General features: G+C 36.3%; 1 protein-coding gene across 5 annotated transcripts in view; it reads left to right on the top strand.

The window, feature by feature from the left end:
• Positions 1-19,392, top strand: part of PTPN13 (protein tyrosine phosphatase, non-receptor type 13) — a 223,063-nt gene that overhangs the window by 68,139 nt on the left and 135,532 nt on the right. For all 5 annotated transcript variants that reach the window (XM_025385716.1, XM_025385719.1, XM_025385718.1 and 2 more), the window contains exons 3-5: positions 2,971-3,149; positions 16,882-16,947; positions 19,160-19,345. In XM_025385716.1, coding sequence (XP_025241501.1) covers positions 2,971-3,149; positions 16,882-16,947; positions 19,160-19,345 — 431 coding nt within the window. The remainder of the gene's footprint in view (positions 1-2,970; positions 3,150-16,881; positions 16,948-19,159; positions 19,346-19,392) is intronic.

The following is a 19,392-nucleotide window of genomic DNA, read 5'->3' as shown; positions in this document are numbered from 1 at the left end:
ACCAAAACATTACACTATACCCTATAAATAAGTATGATCATGTGTCCCTTAAAAACAAAATACAACTTAATAAAAAAGGAGAGATATATATAGTTCTTAACTGAGTAATAATCAGTTTACTGACCTTGGTTGTGCTGGTAAGTGAATAAATCTCTTCATTTTATAGTGATAAGGAATTATGAATTGCTTTCACCTTTGGCAGTTTCTGATTGGTGCTCCCATGCTGAGGAGGGGAGAGCATCAGTCTGTAGCCAAGGATGAAGAGGAGGAATGTAGCAAGCCCTTTTCTGGTCTAGGTGGATACCAGAATCCACAGTGACAGGACAGGGCATAGCATTTAGGCTTTTAGGTGGCATTCAGGCCTCTGTGTTAGCTGTGATCCGCAATCATTTATAAATTTGAAGTGGTAACAGTTACACCCAAAATCATACTTTTGCCTCCAAAAGAAAGACAATCTGGAATTAGCCATGACAGTTAGAATCCCAGCTTCCTAACTTAGATTCAGGATTTAGGTACTGGAGAACTGGACAGAAAGTCTAGTAAGTAGAATTAATTAAAATAGTGGGATGGAGATTGGCAGTGGTGAGTGAAAGTAGTATTAGAGGGAAGTTACAGCACCATACATGCATCAGTCCCCAAGAGAAGAGGAAGAATCTGGGAAAAAAAAAAAAAAAAACAGACTGAGAAGGAGCAGTCTGCATGTTGGAGTACTCCAGGGCTCAGTCCCCTTGGTCTTCATTTCTTTTCTATCTTAACTCTTGTGTTTTTTGTTTTTTGTTTTTTTTTTTTTTTAATGACCTCATCAAGTCACATGGCTTTAAATAGCATCCAGTAGGCCAGCAACTCCCAAAATATATCTGTAATTCTGATTTTTATCTCACATTTCAGATCAAATTGCCTAATTGACATCCTCATTTGAATATGTAACAGATATCTTAAATGTAATAGGTCCCAAAGTTCTAATTCCTGCCACCACCTCCTAACCCCCACCTCAGCAGCCTGCACTATTTCAGACAATCTCTGTTGATGGCACTCTGTCCTTCCAATTACTCAGATCAAAACTTCGATGTCATCCAGAGTCTTCTTTTTCTGTCATTCCACATCCAATCTGTCAGGAAATTCTGTTGTCACTACCTCTAAAATATCTTCAGTTTCCAGCAGTTTCTCACCACCTCTATCGCCACCACTGTGCTTATAGGCCATCATCATCTCACACCAGATTATTAGCGCATTGCCTTCCCAATTGGCCTCCTAGTGTTTGTTCCCCTTAGTTGATAATTTGACATAAATTGATTTTAGATTGTTTTATAATATCTGCGACATGAAATCTCACGGTTTTGAATGGTATCTTTTGGCAAGGGAGATATTGTTTTGCTTTGTCAGTTCTTTTCTAGCTAGATGGTGTGTTCTCTGTGTATGAAATAACTAAGAGGCGGCTTTTAACAGAAAACTTGTACAGTGACTGTAAAATACAACAGCATACACCTAAGATTGTGAGCTGTGATGATTAATTGAAATGATTCATTGAAATGTATTTGGCAATAACAATTGTGAACTAAGTTTCAGAAGTCTGATGTATGATTGGTTAAGGCTTTGAGGACCATTGGTCTATAACACCACTTCAGTGCAACCTACGATGTGGTGACTGATTAAAAGATGCATTCAAACACATTTTTCTTCTTTGACACCATTATTAAAGACATGTCTCAGATTCATAAAAAAGCAGATTTTTAACCTTCAAAGTAAGAATGACTCTTAGTAGTTTACTTTTTAATCATAAGTCATATTCTGATCATGTTGATGGTAGATAGAGGTTAAAAAGTCAGAATGATTCAGTTCTGATTTAAAAAAATTCAGTTCTGATTGTTTTCAGGAAAGTATAGATACTGTATGATAAACTTTTGCATAAACTTCTGTCAATGTCTTATCATTTGACAGAGTGATATCAGTATAACTTATTCAGATTGAATAATGGAATTTCAGTCATAGGCCTTTTGTGATTTTTCTATAGCTGTTATCTTGAGTCTGTAACCAAGTTCACCTAGCAGTTTTCCTAAAACCTGTATTAACTTACTTTTGAGATGAGGGACAAAATGAAGTTTATTCTAATCAGTCTGTTTTGTTGAGCCTAAAGTACAGCTTTACTTTTAGGTGGAGGCCTGCTGGTGTCTAGGGAATGTATTTTTGTTAATACTCTTAGGTGTGAGCTCTTGGACGTCTATACAGCCAAGCATTAAAACAAAAAGTTAAGAGACCTCATTGATCATATTTGGTAGTACAAAACAAGCTGCCTGAAATGCTAGTGAAATAATGAGCAAATGTAAATAAGATAAAATCTAAATTCAAGCAAAATATATACTTTGACTCAAGACATTTCATTGTAGTTAGAAACCTTGTGAATGCCTAATAGGAATTTTAAAAGGAATTGATTTCTATCAATTTCAGGACACTATAGTCTAAATCGGAATCCTAACTTGGGAATCTATAAATGGGTTATAAGTAGATCCATAAAACTTCAGAATCTATACAGAGCTTTATATTTATGGGCAATGTCCTTGAGAGAGAAACCACACCTTTCACCAGTTTCTTAAAGGAATGCATAATTCATAAAAAGTTAAAGAGCTATTAATCCTTATCCTATATCTATATATCCCTGTGATAAAACATTTGAACCAAGTTTAATTCTTAAGACGAACAATGAAAGGGCTCTATTTCTAGTTTCTAGGATCTGCTATCCAGATTTTGAAAAATTAAGCCAAATCAAGGCATTGCTGTTAATAATGCTACCTGTTGTATTTATATGAAACCCAATCTTTTTGTAGCATGTTGATTTGGTATATGTTAACTACTCATTAACATCTATACAAATAGGCTGGATTATCCATTGAAGTGATTACTGTTTCCTGTGATTATAATTTTAAGCAATTTTCTTCTTGTTCTTTTTTTTATTTTGGTGCAATTACAAACCAGTAAGCCTAGCTGATCCTGCTGCTGTTGGCTTCATCATTTCTCCGTGGTCTCTGCTGTTGCTGCCATCTGGTAGTGTATCATTTACAGATGAAAATATTTCCAATCAGGATCTTCGAGCATTCACTGCACCAGAGGTTCTTCAAAATCAATCACTAAGTTCTCTCTCAGATGTTGAAAAGGTAACTGTTTAATTTTTTTATTTGGGTGGGGATAGGTCAAATAAAGATAATGGGCTACCCTGTTTCAACCCTCTGAAAAATCTATTGAGTTTTAAATGATCATGTATTCCAAGAAGTTCCGTTATTTTATTGAAGAATCCAAAATAGTTTTATAAAGATTTATAGCTCTGAGAAATATATGAAAAAAGTTAGCCATTGTTTAAGTGCATGTTTACAAATACTTATTAAATACCTGCTATGTATAAAACACCGTGCCCGAGAAAGATATAGAAATAACTAGAAAGTTGACCCTGATTAACATGTACAGAACAATCTGTAACAGTGATCCTCATCCTTTTTGGCACCAGGGACTGGTTTCATGGAAGACAGTTTATCCAAGGATGGGGTGGTGGGGGAATGGTTGTAACATGAAACTGTTCCACTCAGATCATCAGGAACTAGATTCTCATAAGAAGCGCCCTCAGTCCCTCACACGTGCAGTTCATAATAGGGTTCGCATTCCTATGAGAATCTAATGCCAGCATTGATCTGACAGGAGGCAGAGCTCAGGTGGTAATGTTCACTTGCCTACCACTCACCTCCTGCTGTGCAGCCCGCTTCCTAATAGGCCGTGGGACTGGTATGGGGCTGGAGGTGGGGGTTGGAGACCCCTGATCTCTAATATGTGGCAGGATGAAATAAATGCTATGGAGTGTGATAGTATTTTGAGAATGTAGAAGATAAGCAATTAATTTTTAGTGTAGAATGATATCACAGAGAAGGGGTAGCATTTGTGTTAGGCTATGAAGAATGAATAGACTTCAGATAAATAAAAATAGGTAGAAAGGGCGTTCTACTCAGAGTAATTGGTATGGATAATGACAAGAGGTAAGAAATTGTCCACTGTGATTGGGGAATGGTTGGTTAGACTGGCTAGGCTAGAACATTACTACCTAGAGGGATGTGGGTAAAGGAAGGAAGAAAGATTCTAGGTTAGAAGGAGGGCGATTTTTGAATGCCAGAACTTGAGGCTTTCTTCTTAGGCAGTGGGGATCTATCATATTTTTAGGAGCATGACTGATGTAATTTGTGATTTTGGAGGTTAAATTTGATAAAAGTAGATAACTATGGGAGAAGGAAGATTTTGTGAGACTCTAATTGGGAAGTTGTTTTGTTTTGTTTTGTTTTGAGATGGAGTGTCGCTTCTTTGCCCAGGTCAGAGTGCAGTGGCGTAATCTTGGCTCACTGCAACCTCCACCTCCTGGTTTCAAGCAATTCTCCTGCCTCAGACTCCCAAGTAGGTGGGATTACAGGCACATACCAGCACACCTGGCTAATTTTTGTATTTTTAGTAGAGACGGGGTCTCACCATGTTGACCAGGCTGATCTTACACTCCTGACTTCAAGTGATCCGCCTGCCTCGGCCTCCCAAAGTGCTGGGATTACAGGTGTGAGCCACCGTGCCTGGCCAGGGAGTTTTGATACTCTGTGGAAAAGAACTGAAAATGGCATAATGATTTTTTTGATGGCATAATGAAGAAGTAAAGGTTTATAATAGAAGTATCCAGTATGACTATAGTGATATAACTGACTTCAGACTAAGACCTAATTTTATTGTCAAAGTTATGAAAAAAATTTAGGCATATATATTGTGTTTTATAGCAGACATTGGGTAATTGTATTATATAGCAGGCTGTGGGTAATTTAGTGCTATGGGGTACTCCAGATAATTCAGAATTGGCTATGAACATTCTTTCCTATATATCATTCCATGTAAGTGTAAAAATTAACCTAGTAATTTCCTAATAACAAAATCGTTAAATCAAAAATATACACATGTTAAACTTCAATATACATTGTCTAATTGCCATCTAAAGGAATTCTACCAATTTCTTTCTACCGACAATCCTATTTTTCTTTTCAGAGATTGAATGTGTGTGAGTGTGTGCATGATGACTAAGCTAAAGGAAGGCATCTTGATTTGAGCCATCAATTATGTATCTGAAAAAAGACTGACAAGAATTGGTAGAGTGAATTCTGATTTCAGTTTATCTACCTTTGATATTCCATGAGCTACTTAAGAATTTTGAGAGGTACAAGCAAGCATTGAAAGGAGATGGTAGCTATGAGGTAGGGGTAATGCTTAAGGCATTAGACTAAAAAATTTCCCATTACATAAGATGAAGTATTTGAAAAGAACTTTTTGTATATTACAGAGTAGATATGGTCTTGGTCATTGTTATGTATCATGAAAGTATTCAAGTGTAGCAGTAATGTTTTATTAAGCTGGATAGTATATATAGAGTTATTCATTTTTATTATTTAAACAGGATGCAGTCATTCTGTACCCTGTATGATTCATTTAATAATCTTTTAAAAGAGGGATTAGAACATTGGAAATAGGTATGGTATGTGTGCATAGGTATTATGAATTCTTTCTGTAAGCATTTAAAATCCACAGTACAATTTAAAAAGTGCTTAGTAGAAATTTGAGATGCACACGTGCTTTTCTGATTTTCTGAGAGGTTTCCCAATTTGCCTTGTGATGTCTAGACCCCCAAACAAGTTAACCCTATGTTTAGGAATAGCTGTTAGACCACATGTTTGGGAAAATGACTAAAGCCACTCTATTATTTTACCAAGTGTTTAGAAGCAATGTTGGGGATGAAATGGGTGTGGGATTGTTGCCATTATCATGTTAAAGTTGATTTCTTAGTCTGTCTAATTGGAACTTCTAGCTTCCCCATGCCTCAAAATCTTAAGTGTAATTTTAAATACAAAGAAAATCAAGTTTCTTGATCCTATTCATAACAGGAAGCAAAGGTCAGAAGAGTAGCCATATATTCTAGCACAGTATTCTGGTTTTAAAATGGCAAGGGCATTTTGAAAACGAGGAAAGTAGCTGCACTTAATGACTTCCATGAGTTAAGAATATGCTATTAACTAGCACTCAATAAATGTTTGCAGTTGATGACATATAAATATTTTTATAATGCTCAGTGCCTAGCACTCTTGATACATGCAAATGTTCTCTTCATTCAGAGAGACTTACACTTAAAAGTGTTTTGTAAACTGTACACATTTGTATGAAAAAACTCTCTTACTATATCAACTATGTAAATAGGCATTTTCGTTTATTTACCTTAAAACTTTACTTTTCAAGATAACATCCCTTTAAATGAGTAGACAGGTTTATACAGGCCACAGTAAGCTTTTTATCCTCTGGCTTTTCCCTTTTATTGGGTAATTTTCTACTTCCTGCTTGCTTGGCAGAAGGTGTATTTATTTGACAATTCTTTTGAAATCGGTTTGATGGAATGGAACTTGAATCAAGTTCCTGTTGTGCTTTCTGTTCAAAAATATTGATGTGCACCAGAGATTTGTACAATGTCTCTGATAAATTAATCTTGTTTATTGCCACTAATTTGTAGTCTAAATATCAAAAATTATTGCTCTCTGTGCTTTTTGAAAATCAAGGATCATCTTTAGAAGGACAATAACAGTAAATCTACTTACCCAAGCTTAGCAGAAGCCTCAACCGAACTTGACCAAAAAACAACCAAATGCCCTTAATCACACTTTACCGTACATACTTTGTGTTAAATCTTGTTAATCCATTCTCTGTCCTGTTTTCATTCATTCATAAATTTGACAAATGTTTGTTGTATACCAGGACCCTGTGCCACTGAAGAAGACACTCTAGGATTGTCTGGTGACAGAGTTCAACATGTAATCATATAATTAAATTGAAAATGTTAAATGTTGGGGTTGTAGAGGTACCATCTCACATCCATTAGGATGGCTACTATCAAAAGAACAGGACATAACAACTGTTGGTGAGGATGCAGAGAAATTGGAACCCTTGTGTGTTGTTGGTGAGAATGTGAAATTGTACAGTCACTATGGAAAGCAGTATAAAGGTTTCTTAAAAAATTAAAAATAGAGTTACCATATGGTCCAGCAACTTCACTTTTGAGTATATATATCCAAAACAATTCACAGTAGGAACTCAAAGAGATATTTGCACACCCATGTTCATAGCAGTGTTATTCACAATAGCCAAAAGCTGGAAGCAACCCAAATGTTCATTGGCAGATGAGTGGATAAAAAAACTGTGGAATATACATACAATGAATATCATGCAGGCTTAAGTAAAAGGCAATCTTGTCACGTGCTACAACATGGATGAACCTGGAAGACGTTATGCTAAGTGAAATAAGCCAATCTTAACAAATACTATGTGATTCCACTCATATGAAGTATCTAAAGTAGTCAAAATCATAGAAACAAAAAGGTGAAAGGTGATTGCCAAGGACTGGGCAGAGAGGGTAGAGGGAAGAATTAGTGTTTAATGAGTATAGAGTTTTAGTTTTACAAGGTGAAAAAGTTCCAGAGATTGTTGCACAACAGTGTAAATATGCTTAATGCAACTAAAATATATACTTAGATGGTAAATTTAATCTTTTTTTTTTTTTTTTTTGAGACGGAGTCTAGCTGTATCACCAGGCTGGAGTGCAGTGGCACAGTCTCAGCTCACTGCAACCTCCACCTCCCAAGTTCAAGCAGTTCTCCTGCATCAGCCTCCCAAGTAGCTAGGACTACAGGCGCATGCCACCATGCCCAGCTAAGTTTTGTATTTTTAGTAGAGACAGGGTCTCACCATGTTGGCCAGGATGGTCTCGATCGTTTGACCTCGTGATCCATCCGCCTCAGCCTCCCACAGTGCTGGGATTACAAGTGTGAGCCACCGTGCCTGGCTGGTAAATTTAATCTTGTATGGGTTTTGTTTTTTTTTTTTTTTTAACCACAATAAAAGATGACACCAAATCCTAGAGTTTTAATAGGTGCAAAAGCCTCATAGAAAGTTAGGTCTTTAAATGTCACTTCACCATACTATGTTCCACTAGCTAAAAAACTAATTTCTGGTCATGTTATTGTAGTGTTAATGGCTTAATATTTTGCTCTATTCAGATAACACATTTCCATCTTATTAGTCTTTAAGTCTATATCATCTTAACTTAAAGGAATAACTCTTAAGATGGAAATTTAGCCCGATGAGAGAGGATTTAGGGCACCAAAATGGATCCTAAAATAATTCTATTTCAGCGGATCCCTGTGGCCATTCTGCAGTTGGTGGGTCTCCTCTAAAGCACTAGAACATGTTTTGGTTTGCAATATATGATACTGGTGTTCCTAGTCCTACAGTAAGTAGCCTAGAGTTAAATAAGTTGTCAGATATATTATTAAGCTATTATATCTTAGAAACTAACCATCACACTCAGTATGTAAAGTGTGACGAAATGTGGAAGGTAATATGTTGTGGGAAAAGAGTTAATTTTAAAATAAGAAAATAACAACCTGCTGTTTTGAGCTTTAAAAATAATTTTGGAGGTGACTTTTAGGAAATATTGAAAGAAAAGAGTCATGAGTAAGTAAATTTGTACAATTGCTTTATATATCAGATCTTAACCTAAGTTCCATCATACCCTCAGAGGTCAAAGGAATAAGTTCAAGAGGCCATTAAAAGTTTAAAAATTGTATGCATACCAAAAAAATGTGTCTTCATATATTCTTCTGGATAGAGGGATCGTAACTTTTATTCTTGCTTCTTTCTAAAGGGCTAAAAAATCATTGACTATTTGCTGACAGATCCCAAATGTATATATCTCTAGCACCATGCTCTTGACTTTTATGTAAAGCTACTTATTAGATATCTTCACTGGAATGTGCCACAGGCATCTGAGACTCAATAGATCTGAAATTAAACTCATTGTTTCTTCTCATACCCTGAAACTTTTCTCCCTTCCATTGTGTTTCCTATAAATGAATGGACCATCATTTCCCCAATTTCCAAGGAAAAATCTAAGGTGTCATTCTTAATTTGTCATTCACCTCTGGCCCCATTTCCTAAATCCTATGAGTAATTTCTTTTGAGTCTACCTTTTTAGTATATCTCATATATGTCTACATATATTAGATTTCACTGCTTCCACCTCAGTTCAGTCCATCACAAATGACCAGTGCTGCAAACACTTCTCATAATCTCCCAACTCCAGTCTTGCCCATGGCTAGTCCATTCTTTAAAGTGCAGTCAGTGCAGTTTTGAAAGCCCATGTATGATCTTGTTCTATTCCTGTTTAAAATTATTCAGATTCTCCATGTCCCGTGAATGAACTCTTGACTCCTGAGCATGGCCTTCAAGGTCGTACTGTATCGGCCTTGTCTGAGCCGTCTTTGTATCAAGCTCTGTGCTTCAGTCATTCTGAATTTACTTCAGTGTCTGAGATATGCTACATACTTTCTTTCTTCTCAACCTTTGTGCATTCTCTTCTTTCAGCTTCGAAAACTCTTTTCACCCAGACTGATGCTATTTTGACTCTCGATTCATCCCCTCACTGTCCGGCTAACTTTTACTATAGATGTGAAGCTTTCTCTTATGCTCTATTGTTCTCTCTGTGTACTTCTCATATGTCACATTATCTTATCTTGTATACAGCAGTGAAGATTTGATATGGAAGGGACCCTGTTTGTCCTCATTATTGTATCCCCTATCCTCTCTACTAGTGGTCCTCAAAGTCTGCTCCTTCCAATCAGCATCACTATCACCTGGGAATTTTTTAGAAAAGCAAGTTCTCAGGCTCTACTCCAGACCTACTGAATCAGACATCCTGGAGGTATGACACAGCCACCTGTGTTTTATCAGGCCCTTCAGGTGATTCTGATGCATAACATAGTTTGAGAACAGTTCCTCTATGCCATATTTGGTAATGAGTAAAAATTTTTTAACCCAGAGGTATCTATGATTTGTTGCCACACAGTCCCAGGGGTGTGTTGCTAAAAGGAGCTATGTAGCACATGTAAAGCAGGTCATATTTCTTCACAGAGATCCAGAGATGGCTGGATGAGAGGTATCTGCACATCAGACTGCAGTGTCTCACCCAGCCTGTCTCTTGTGGTCAGTGAGGCAAATCTTTGAAGGCTTTTCATCTCCTCTTTAGAGAATGGATCAAGAGGTAGAAAGTATTCTGTTAGCCTTCCCAATGATGATAATTTAATTATCCCATTTTATATTTCAACAAAGATCATGTGTGGACTCTGGGTTGAATTCTGGCTTTGTCACCTAAGGGATATATGAACTCAGGCAATTTGCTTAACCACTCCATGCCTCAAGTGCCTTATGTCTATGGTGTTAATAATAATACTTACCTTGTAGGGTTGTTAGAAAATGAAATAAGGTAATACTTACAAAGTGCTTGGGACAGTACCCAGCATGTGGTAAGCATCCAAGAAATAGTGACTATCACTATTGTATGTCAAATGCTGTGCTAGGTCTAGGGATACAGTGGTGAACGGGACAAAATCCCGCTGTGCATGGAGTTTATATTCCAGTACATTATAACTGTGCAGACAGAAATGTATTTCTATCCTACAAGAGTTATATTAATGAGCCTCCTTGACTCTCATCTTTCCATATCACATTTTCTTTGTATCCCTATCTCTGGTTCCTCCCTTTCATATCTATACTTAATTGCCTGAATTTCTCAAGTGTGCTTTCTAAGTTTAGCCATTCCAGTTCTTTCCTCTTCAGCCCTATTGCTGGCACTATGGTGAAGTTCTCATTTCTCTTCTCTTGGACTTTTGTCGTGTCTCCTAACTCTTATTCCTGCTTCTTGACTGTTCTCTTTGCCACTGTCAGATTAATACCCCTGATATGTCATACCCCTGATCATGAGGGATTTTTCCCCTCCAAAACCTTCATTGTGTTGCTCCTTTTTTGCCCAATGAAGTACAGATTCCTTAACCAAACATGAAAATCTCTCCAGAGTCTGGTCCCAACTACCTTCTCACTCCTCTTTTTAGATGCACAAGCTGTAGCCAGTGGTTTTTAGGCAGATCTTGTGTTTCTGGGATTCACTTCTTTGCATGGCAATGCCTTTCTTCCCTGTTTTCATGTTTCCCCATCCTGTGTACCATCCATTCTTTCAGTGAGCATCTCCTGAGGACTTATAATATGTCCAACACTATAAGAGGTCAAGGAGATACAAAGATGAATAAGGAGTAGACCTTACTCTCAAAGGGCCAGGAGGCTGAGAGACAAATAAATGGTGGTGATGGTGATGATGATGATGATATGCAGGGAATATACACAATGATAATAGATGTATACAGAATATTAAGAACAAAGAGAGGGACACATAATCTATGTTCCAAGTCTCAGCTTAACTCATCTCTACTTTAAGTTTCTTCTAATTCCTCTGTAGTCAAAAGGAACCTTTTCTTGTCTCCTTGAGTTTCCTTAGCACAAATTTACTACTACTTTGTTTAATACATAGGTGCATACATATATATTTATATCTCTCTCCTGTTAGACTTCTAATTCTGGAAAAGGATATATAGATTAAATTATTGGTTTTCAGCCAGAGGCAGTTTTCCCTTCTATGGAACATTTGGCAATAACTGGAGACAATTTTGGTTGTCATAACTGAGAGGGTAGGAGTAGATAGTACTATTGGCATCTAATGGGTAGAAGCCGTGGATCCTGCTCAATATCCTACAATTTACAGGGCAGCTCCCCACTGCAAAGAATTATCCAGTCCCGAACATCAGTAGTGCTGAGGGTAAGAAACTGAAGCCAGAGTTAGAATTTTGCCTCTGTCAATTAAATAGCTGTGTGACCCTGGGCAAGTTACCTTCCCTCTGCAAGATTGAATGAGCTAATGTATATAATGTAGGCCAGGCGTGGTGGCTCACACCTGTAATTCCAGCACTTTGGGAGACCAAGGAAGGCAGATCACCTGAGGTCAGGAGTTCGAGACCAGCCTGGCCAACATGGCTAAACCCTATCTCTACTAAAAATACAAAAATTAGCTGTGCATGGTGGTAGGTGCCTGTAATCCCAGCTACTCAAGAGGCTGAGGCAGGGAGAATCACTTGAACCCAGGAGGTGAAGGTTGCAGTGAGCCAATATCGTGCCACTGCACTCCAGCCTGGGCGGCAGAGTAAGACTCTGTCTAAAAAAAAGAAGAAAGGAAAGAAAAAGAAATATGTAATGTAAGCTTGGCACACAGTAAGCATTATGTGCATGCTAGCTGTTTATGTTTTAATACATATAATAATATATATTAGCTTATGATAGTGATGTTATAGACACCAGGATGAAATATTTGTATCTTATCACACTCCCTAGTTTAGTGACTTTCAGAAAAAATGTTGACTGAATGGGTAGTTGTCTAGCTCTTCTATACATGCATGTCATCTAGAATCAGCTCTTCCATCTTTTCACTGAATCCTGTATATACAAATCATCACTATCAAGGCGCCCACCTCTATAGGACTGTGTCCTGGCCTGCTATACTGCTATACTAAGGAAGGGAAATAGAGCATCTCTGTGCTGTCTGTAAGGTACAGATGGACCAACAAAGGTCACGAAACCACAAATTCCCTGAGAAGCTAAATAAGCAATACAAGTGAGAAGCAGATCAAAACTTTTTTAAACTTATACTGCCTAATTCTTTTTTGGCCCTGGACTTGTTGATATCTTTAGTAGAAGATATTTGTCAGCTGGATTGTGGATTCCCCTTTTTTCTCATTACGTAAAAAACAAAGGAAAGTATGTATATCAAATACTTGCCTGTTTTTGAGTAATCCTTCCTGTGTGTGACCTTCCTCCTTTCTACACAATATACATATATGCAGTCTGTAACCCATCTACTGCTGCTATTTATTAACCAGATGAACTAAGCACTGTCAGTGGTGTCAGTGCTACTGAATTAATTTAGTTACATCTTTGTATCAGTGATCTTTATCCCTGTGTCTTTTCAGGCTGCATCAACAGTAAAAACTCTTTTAATTTATGAATAATGTATATGGAAGCATCATTCACTGACCCTGTACCGACTGTTTGGAATAGATGTAAAAGCATTTTTCTTTGTATTCTGTAAGAAATATTTTTCTAATATTAGATACCAGGTGGTATTACCATGTTATTTTAACAAAGATCTGGCATACCTGGAGTTATCTAACAACTCAACAATGTATTTTTAATTATGATTTAAAATGTTACTAAAAGTGTGGAACCCATATAAAATATCATCTTAGTAAAGTAGCAATTATAATTTTGCATATTTTATTTTTTCTATAGAGGTATTTCATACCTATATGTATTAGTCAAGGTTCTGCAGAGAAACAGAACCAATGGGGTGTGTGTGTGTGTGTGTGTGTGTGTGTGTGTGTGTGTATTTGTATATAGAGAGAGATTTATTATAAAGGGTTGGCTCATGCAATTATGAAGGCTCACAAGCTCCAAGATCCTCAGGATGAGTTTGTAAACTGGAGATTCAGGAGAGCCAATGGTGTAGTTCAAGTCTGAGTCTGAAGGTCAGAGAAACAGTAGAATTGCTGGTGTAGTTCTAGTTCAAAGACTGGCAGGCTCAAGACCCAAGAGGGTTTTGGTTTGGGTCCAAAGGAGGAAAATGCTGATATCCCGGTTCTAGGGCAGTTAGGCAGAAAGAATTATCTTACTCAGAGGAGAGTTAACCTTTCTGTTCTTTTCAAGCCTTCAACTGACTGGAAAGGGCCCGCCCGTGATAGGGAGGGCAGTCTGCTTTCCTCAGTCTACTGATGTAAATGTTAATTTCACCCAAAAACACTTCCACAGAAACACGCAGAATGAGATTTGACCAAATATCTGGGCATCCTTTGGTCCAATCAGGTTGACACATACGACTAACCATTATACAATATACATAGGTGATCAGCAAATGTACAATTTTATAACCTAGTTTTAAGAATGTTTTATTATAGTCATGTATAAAAATTATTAACATATAGTAACTCACTTTGGCATATTGAGAAGTAAATATAATAAAGAATCTTAAAGCATGGGCCACATCTCAAAGAGTCATAAACCAAAATTAATAGAGCATTCAATTAGTCCTTTATGCTAAAGCTATGAAAAATGTTTTTCATATAAGAGGCTCTTTGAAAAGGTATTTACATTTAAGACTCTTTGGAAAGGAACTTAAAGAGAAATAGAATAAAAATAGTCTGCACTAGCCTGTCTTAAACTTCTTGCACATTTAATTTAATTCAGCAGACATGTATTGAATATCTACTATGTAAAGTTCTGTGTTACTTGCTAAGAGGGACACTAAAACAAAAAGCTGTTCCCCTCAAGGAAGACAAAGAAGGACTCATCTAACTATACAACAAGATAATATTAGTTAACTACATCATCAGAGATACTATTGAAGTGTGATGCAGGAATATAACTGTATCATATATGAGATAATGCTTTAACTTGTTTGGAAGTATTTATACAGCATATATAAGGGGAAACATCATCTCTGGCCTATCAGTAATGGCCAGAGACAAAGAAAGAATATTCTTGATGGAAAGAAAGCTCACGAAAAGCTGAGAAAGAAAAGGATGTATTTTGCCAACAGAAAATTATCTAGATGTGCTGAGTGTTTAGGTTGTGATAAGGGAAGGAACGATGACAGAAGAAAACTTAAAAACCTGCTTGCAGAATGGAAATAGAGGCAGGTCAAAGTGAGCCCTGAATGTCGTTATTTTAAAATTTGAATGTTTAAAAATTGAGAGCCATGAACATATTTGAAAAGTGGAACAACTTTTCTAATCTGTAATTGAGAAATAACTTAGGAAGCAATTTAAGGGATAAAGTGTTGTGCGATTGTAAGAAGGGTACCCACTTTTATTACATATATCTGACTGATTTCTAAAGAGAATTTGAGACAGTTTATAGCATTGAAAAATAAAGGTGAAAAAAATAGGAGCCGAGTAAATAAAGGCAAGAAAATAAGATGAAGCTGTAGTAATGAAACAAAATGAAACAACAACAAAAGCGCATGGCAAGAATTCAGTGTTGATAGAAGTGGCCCAGAAGATTAGCTCTGAACCTCTTAACAGAAGGAAATAGGAAAGATGATTATTATTACTGAGATCTTGCTTCTTGTGTCACAGAAAAAAATAGAAGCAATCAAGACTTTTCCTAGCATTCCTCTAGCAGTCTCCCCATGTGAATTCCCATATGCTCTGCCATCTTACTACAGATGAACTGTCCATGCTCTTCTATAAAGCCAACTCTTCCATTCGTGCTTTAGCATCAATCTCCTTATCTACTTAACAGTGTTCCTCTAGCAATCTCCATTCTCTCCTGCATTTCCAGTTTTCCCTGTTGAATCATTTCTATCAGCATAAAAATATGTTGTTTTTTTAATCTTTAAGAAACAAAAGAAGCAAACAACCTAAAGAAAACTCCTTTGATTCATCTTCCTTCTCCTTGTACTACGCTACCCATTCATTGTGAGAAAATGTTAATCAAAACTGCACTGAGGAAAGACAAAAACCAAAAAACTGCAGTGCAGCCAAGTGAGGTGGTTCTTGCCTATAATCCCAGCACACTGAGAGGCCAAGGCAGGAGGATCCCTTGACATCAGGAGTTTGAGAACAGCCTTGGCAATATAGAGAGATCCCCATCTCTACAAAAAATTTTAAAAATTAGCCAGGAATAGTTTTACATGCCTGTAGTCCCAGCTACTTGAGAAGCTGAGACAGGAGGATCACTTGAGCCCAGGAGTTTGAGGCAACAGTGAGCTATGATTGCACCACCTCACTCCAGGCTGGGCAACAGAGAAAGATCCTGTCAAAAAACAAAACAAAACAAAAACTGCAGTGATGCAGTGAGATTTATTGGTCAATTTTTAGATTGGCAAAACCCCAAGTCTTCGTAATACCTCTATGGACAAAGCTTGTGGAAAAACTCTTACATTTTGCTGGTAGAAGTACAAAATGGTACAACTGTTATGTAAGGGAATCTGACAATCTGTATAAAAACTACAGATGATTTACTTTCTCAGCCATTATCTCAGAGAATCAATTTAAGAGAAATACATACAAGGCTATTTGCTGAAACATCATTTATAGTAGCAAAGGTTTGAAAAAAATTTTTTAATTCTCTGTTAATAACAGATTGGTTATATAAACAGTGATACAACCACTAATGGAATTCTATGTACCATTTTTAAAAAATAAGATCTCTAAGCATTGATATGGAAATATCTATTGATAAGTTTAAAATGCAAGGTACCTGCCGGGCGCAGTGGCTCACACCTGTAATCCCAGCACTTTGGGAGGTCGAGGTGGACAGATCACCTGAGGTCAGGAATTCAAGACCAGCCTGGCCAACATGGCGAAACCCCTTCTCTACTTAAAATAGAAAAATTAGTCAGGCATGGTGGCGGGCATCTCTAACCCCAGCTACTCAGGAGGCTGAGAAGGAGAATCGCCAGGGAATGGAGGTTGCAGTGAGCCGAGATTGTGCCACTGCACTCCAACCTGGGCGACAGAGCCAGACTCTGCCTCAAAAAAAAAAAAAAAAAAAAAAAAAAGCAAAGTGCCTAGTAATTTTTAAGGTTTTTGATCTTTTGTAAAAGGAGGAAATAAGAATATATATTCATATTTGCTTGAATTTGCATAAGGAAACTTTAAAAGCTAACAGAAATGATTATTGATAAAGGATGGGCTGGGGAATTAGAAAAAATCTGTTGTAATAATTTCCAGTCTTACTATCTCTTTTAAGCTCTCATATACTTTTATGTAAAATATAAAATGATGATTTTCTCAAATTGTGTATTATATTTTCTTTGGAACAAAATAATCTGTATTTATAGCACTTGCTAAATTTTCTATTGCATTTTATCATAAAATTATTTCTTAAAAATTCTATTCCTAGATCTACATTTATTCTCTTGGAATGACACTGTATTGGGGGGCTGATCATGAAGTGCCTCAGAGCCAAGTAAGTTAAGTGTTTACAGTTGTTACACTTTTTACATGTGTTCAATTTTATACCTTTTATCATAGCTCTTCAGCGTATTTATATGTGTTCCACAGCATGCTGTCAGGTGTACCAGCATTCCTATGGAGGTTGTTTATACTAATAATGTCATACTTTCAGGATGAACTTACAATAAAGTACTAAAGACACTATTTTTAAGGTATTCCTAGAACTGTAGCAATTACTACCCAGGTTTCAACAACTCAATCTGTGAGATGGAGCTGGCCTCTTCAAAATTATAGCAAGATAAATGGGAGTAGACTTTATTTTATCTAATTTAGTGACTGTTAAGAGAGATTGGAAATCTCTTGTCTTTGATGATTCATTCTACTGAATGTGATAGCTTTTTTGATGCAAAAACTCTAGGAATAGTAGCCCTATGTCTCTGAGTATTGTATTAGAGAATGTCATGTAGCTTTTTCTCTTGGCACTTCAAATCATACATCATACTTCACCACCCCTATAGCAGCAGACACAGGTATTAAAGTAACACTTGCTGAGGTCCTGGGCCATGTTTGCCATTGGGCCGCTTCTAATCATTATTTTCTAAAATAATTCTGATTCCTAAAGACCAATATAAACATAGTAGTAAATAGTAATTGAAAATTTAAAAATAGCTATATTTCATCAAGGCAAGATATAACATATAGAATTAGGTTTTATTTTAGGCATTTATAAGTATAAACCAAAAATAACCAGGTGTGTTTTTTTCTTATTAAATAAAAGAAGTAACAAGCATTTTAGCCTTTTACTCTAAAATACAAACATCTTAAGATCCATAAAAGATAAATTATATTCTTTACTTCATTTGGTTTTATTTTATGTCATGAAAAATAATGTATATTTTCTTTCTCTCTTCAGTTTCAATTCTGTAAATATAAATGAGAAAGTTAAAATATTACTGGAAATATTGGTGTCAGGTATTATGCAACCTAACTTGTAAAATGTGATCACAGTCTATAACATTTTATGTTCTTTTCCGATAACTGGAAATAAAGTCAGTATCAAATATAAATAGAGAGTCAATATCAATAAATATAAATTAAAAGGGAAATATAAGCTAGTGTTTTAGGATCAGAAGTCAGAATATTTTAGAAATATTTAATACTAATTTAAAAGTATTTATTAAGTACCTACCTTGTGTCAGAGACTGTTAGACACTAGGACTGTAGTGACCCATGCCTACGCAGTTTTTTGGAAGGAATAGACAGCTAAACGGCCAATTACAACATAATGCAATAAATGCTATGTTAGAGAAAATGGAGGACGCTATGGAAAACAGAGTTGGGACTTCTGGTTAGGTTTGGAGGATCAGGACAGATTTCTTAAAGGACATTGCATCTAAGCTAACCCTAAAGGATGATATATTAATAATACCCAAATGGATGAGAAGTGGAAGGGTCATAAGAAAGGCGTTTGTTTGGACCAAGGTGGATATACCAGTTTAAACTCCCATCAGCTTGGATGTGAGTTTTAATTGCTCCACTCCTTACCAATTCTTGTATTGTTAGTATTTTTATTTTTCACTATTTTATTGGGTGTGTAGTAGCTTCTTTTTGTAGTGGTTTTAATTTACATTTCTTATTAATGATATTGGCCACCCTTTCATATGCTCTTTGGCCATTCAGATATAATATTCTACAAAATACGTTAACGAATAAAAAAACCTCACATTCTGGCTTGTCTGTTTGACCAACATAATTATAATTTATATTTAAATGGTCTTGAGGCATTGCAATATTTTAAATCTCCTTTAAGTTATCAAATTATATTTATACACATTGACTGTATTACATTTTATATAATATTAGAAAACAGTTTATTCCCCCAAATGGTGTGTATGTTTGTGTGTGTGTGTGTGTACGTGTAGTAACTGTTGATCAAAACATTTGAATAAGCCAAGAATTTCACTACTTTACTTTGTATTTTAAAATGCCCAGAGTTTTTCTGTACTTCCTGTATAGGGAAGTATAAGTTAACTATCTTCTGCTAATATTTTTTAGACCATAAAAAGGTAAAACACAGTAAGATGCATATGCTTATGGAATTTATTTCCTCCAAGTATGTGAAGCGTGTTTTAGTGTGGTTCCTGTGATTCCTAGAATGATTTGTCTCATTAGAAAGAATATTTACTCACATTTATTAATGTGGCTTTTCCTTTATTTATATTCAGCCTATCAAGCTTGGAGATCATCTCAACAGCATACTGCTTGGAATGTGTGAGGATGTTATTTATGCTCGAGTTTCTGTTCGGACTGTGCTGGATGCTTGCAGTGCCCACATTAGGAATAGCAACTGTGCACCCTCATTTTCCTATGTGAAACACTTGGTAAAACTGGTTCTGGGAAATCTTTCTGGGGTAAGCTACAGTTACAATGGTAAATATAGTCATATTTTAAAAATTGA

This window comes from Theropithecus gelada, chromosome 5 (genome assembly GCF_003255815.1).
Source record: "Theropithecus gelada isolate Dixy chromosome 5, Tgel_1.0, whole genome shotgun sequence".
Classification (NCBI taxonomy): domain Eukaryota; kingdom Metazoa; phylum Chordata; class Mammalia; order Primates; family Cercopithecidae; genus Theropithecus; species Theropithecus gelada.
Note: the sequence above shows the minus strand (reverse complement) of the source record. Positions and strands in the feature narration are given on the sequence as shown.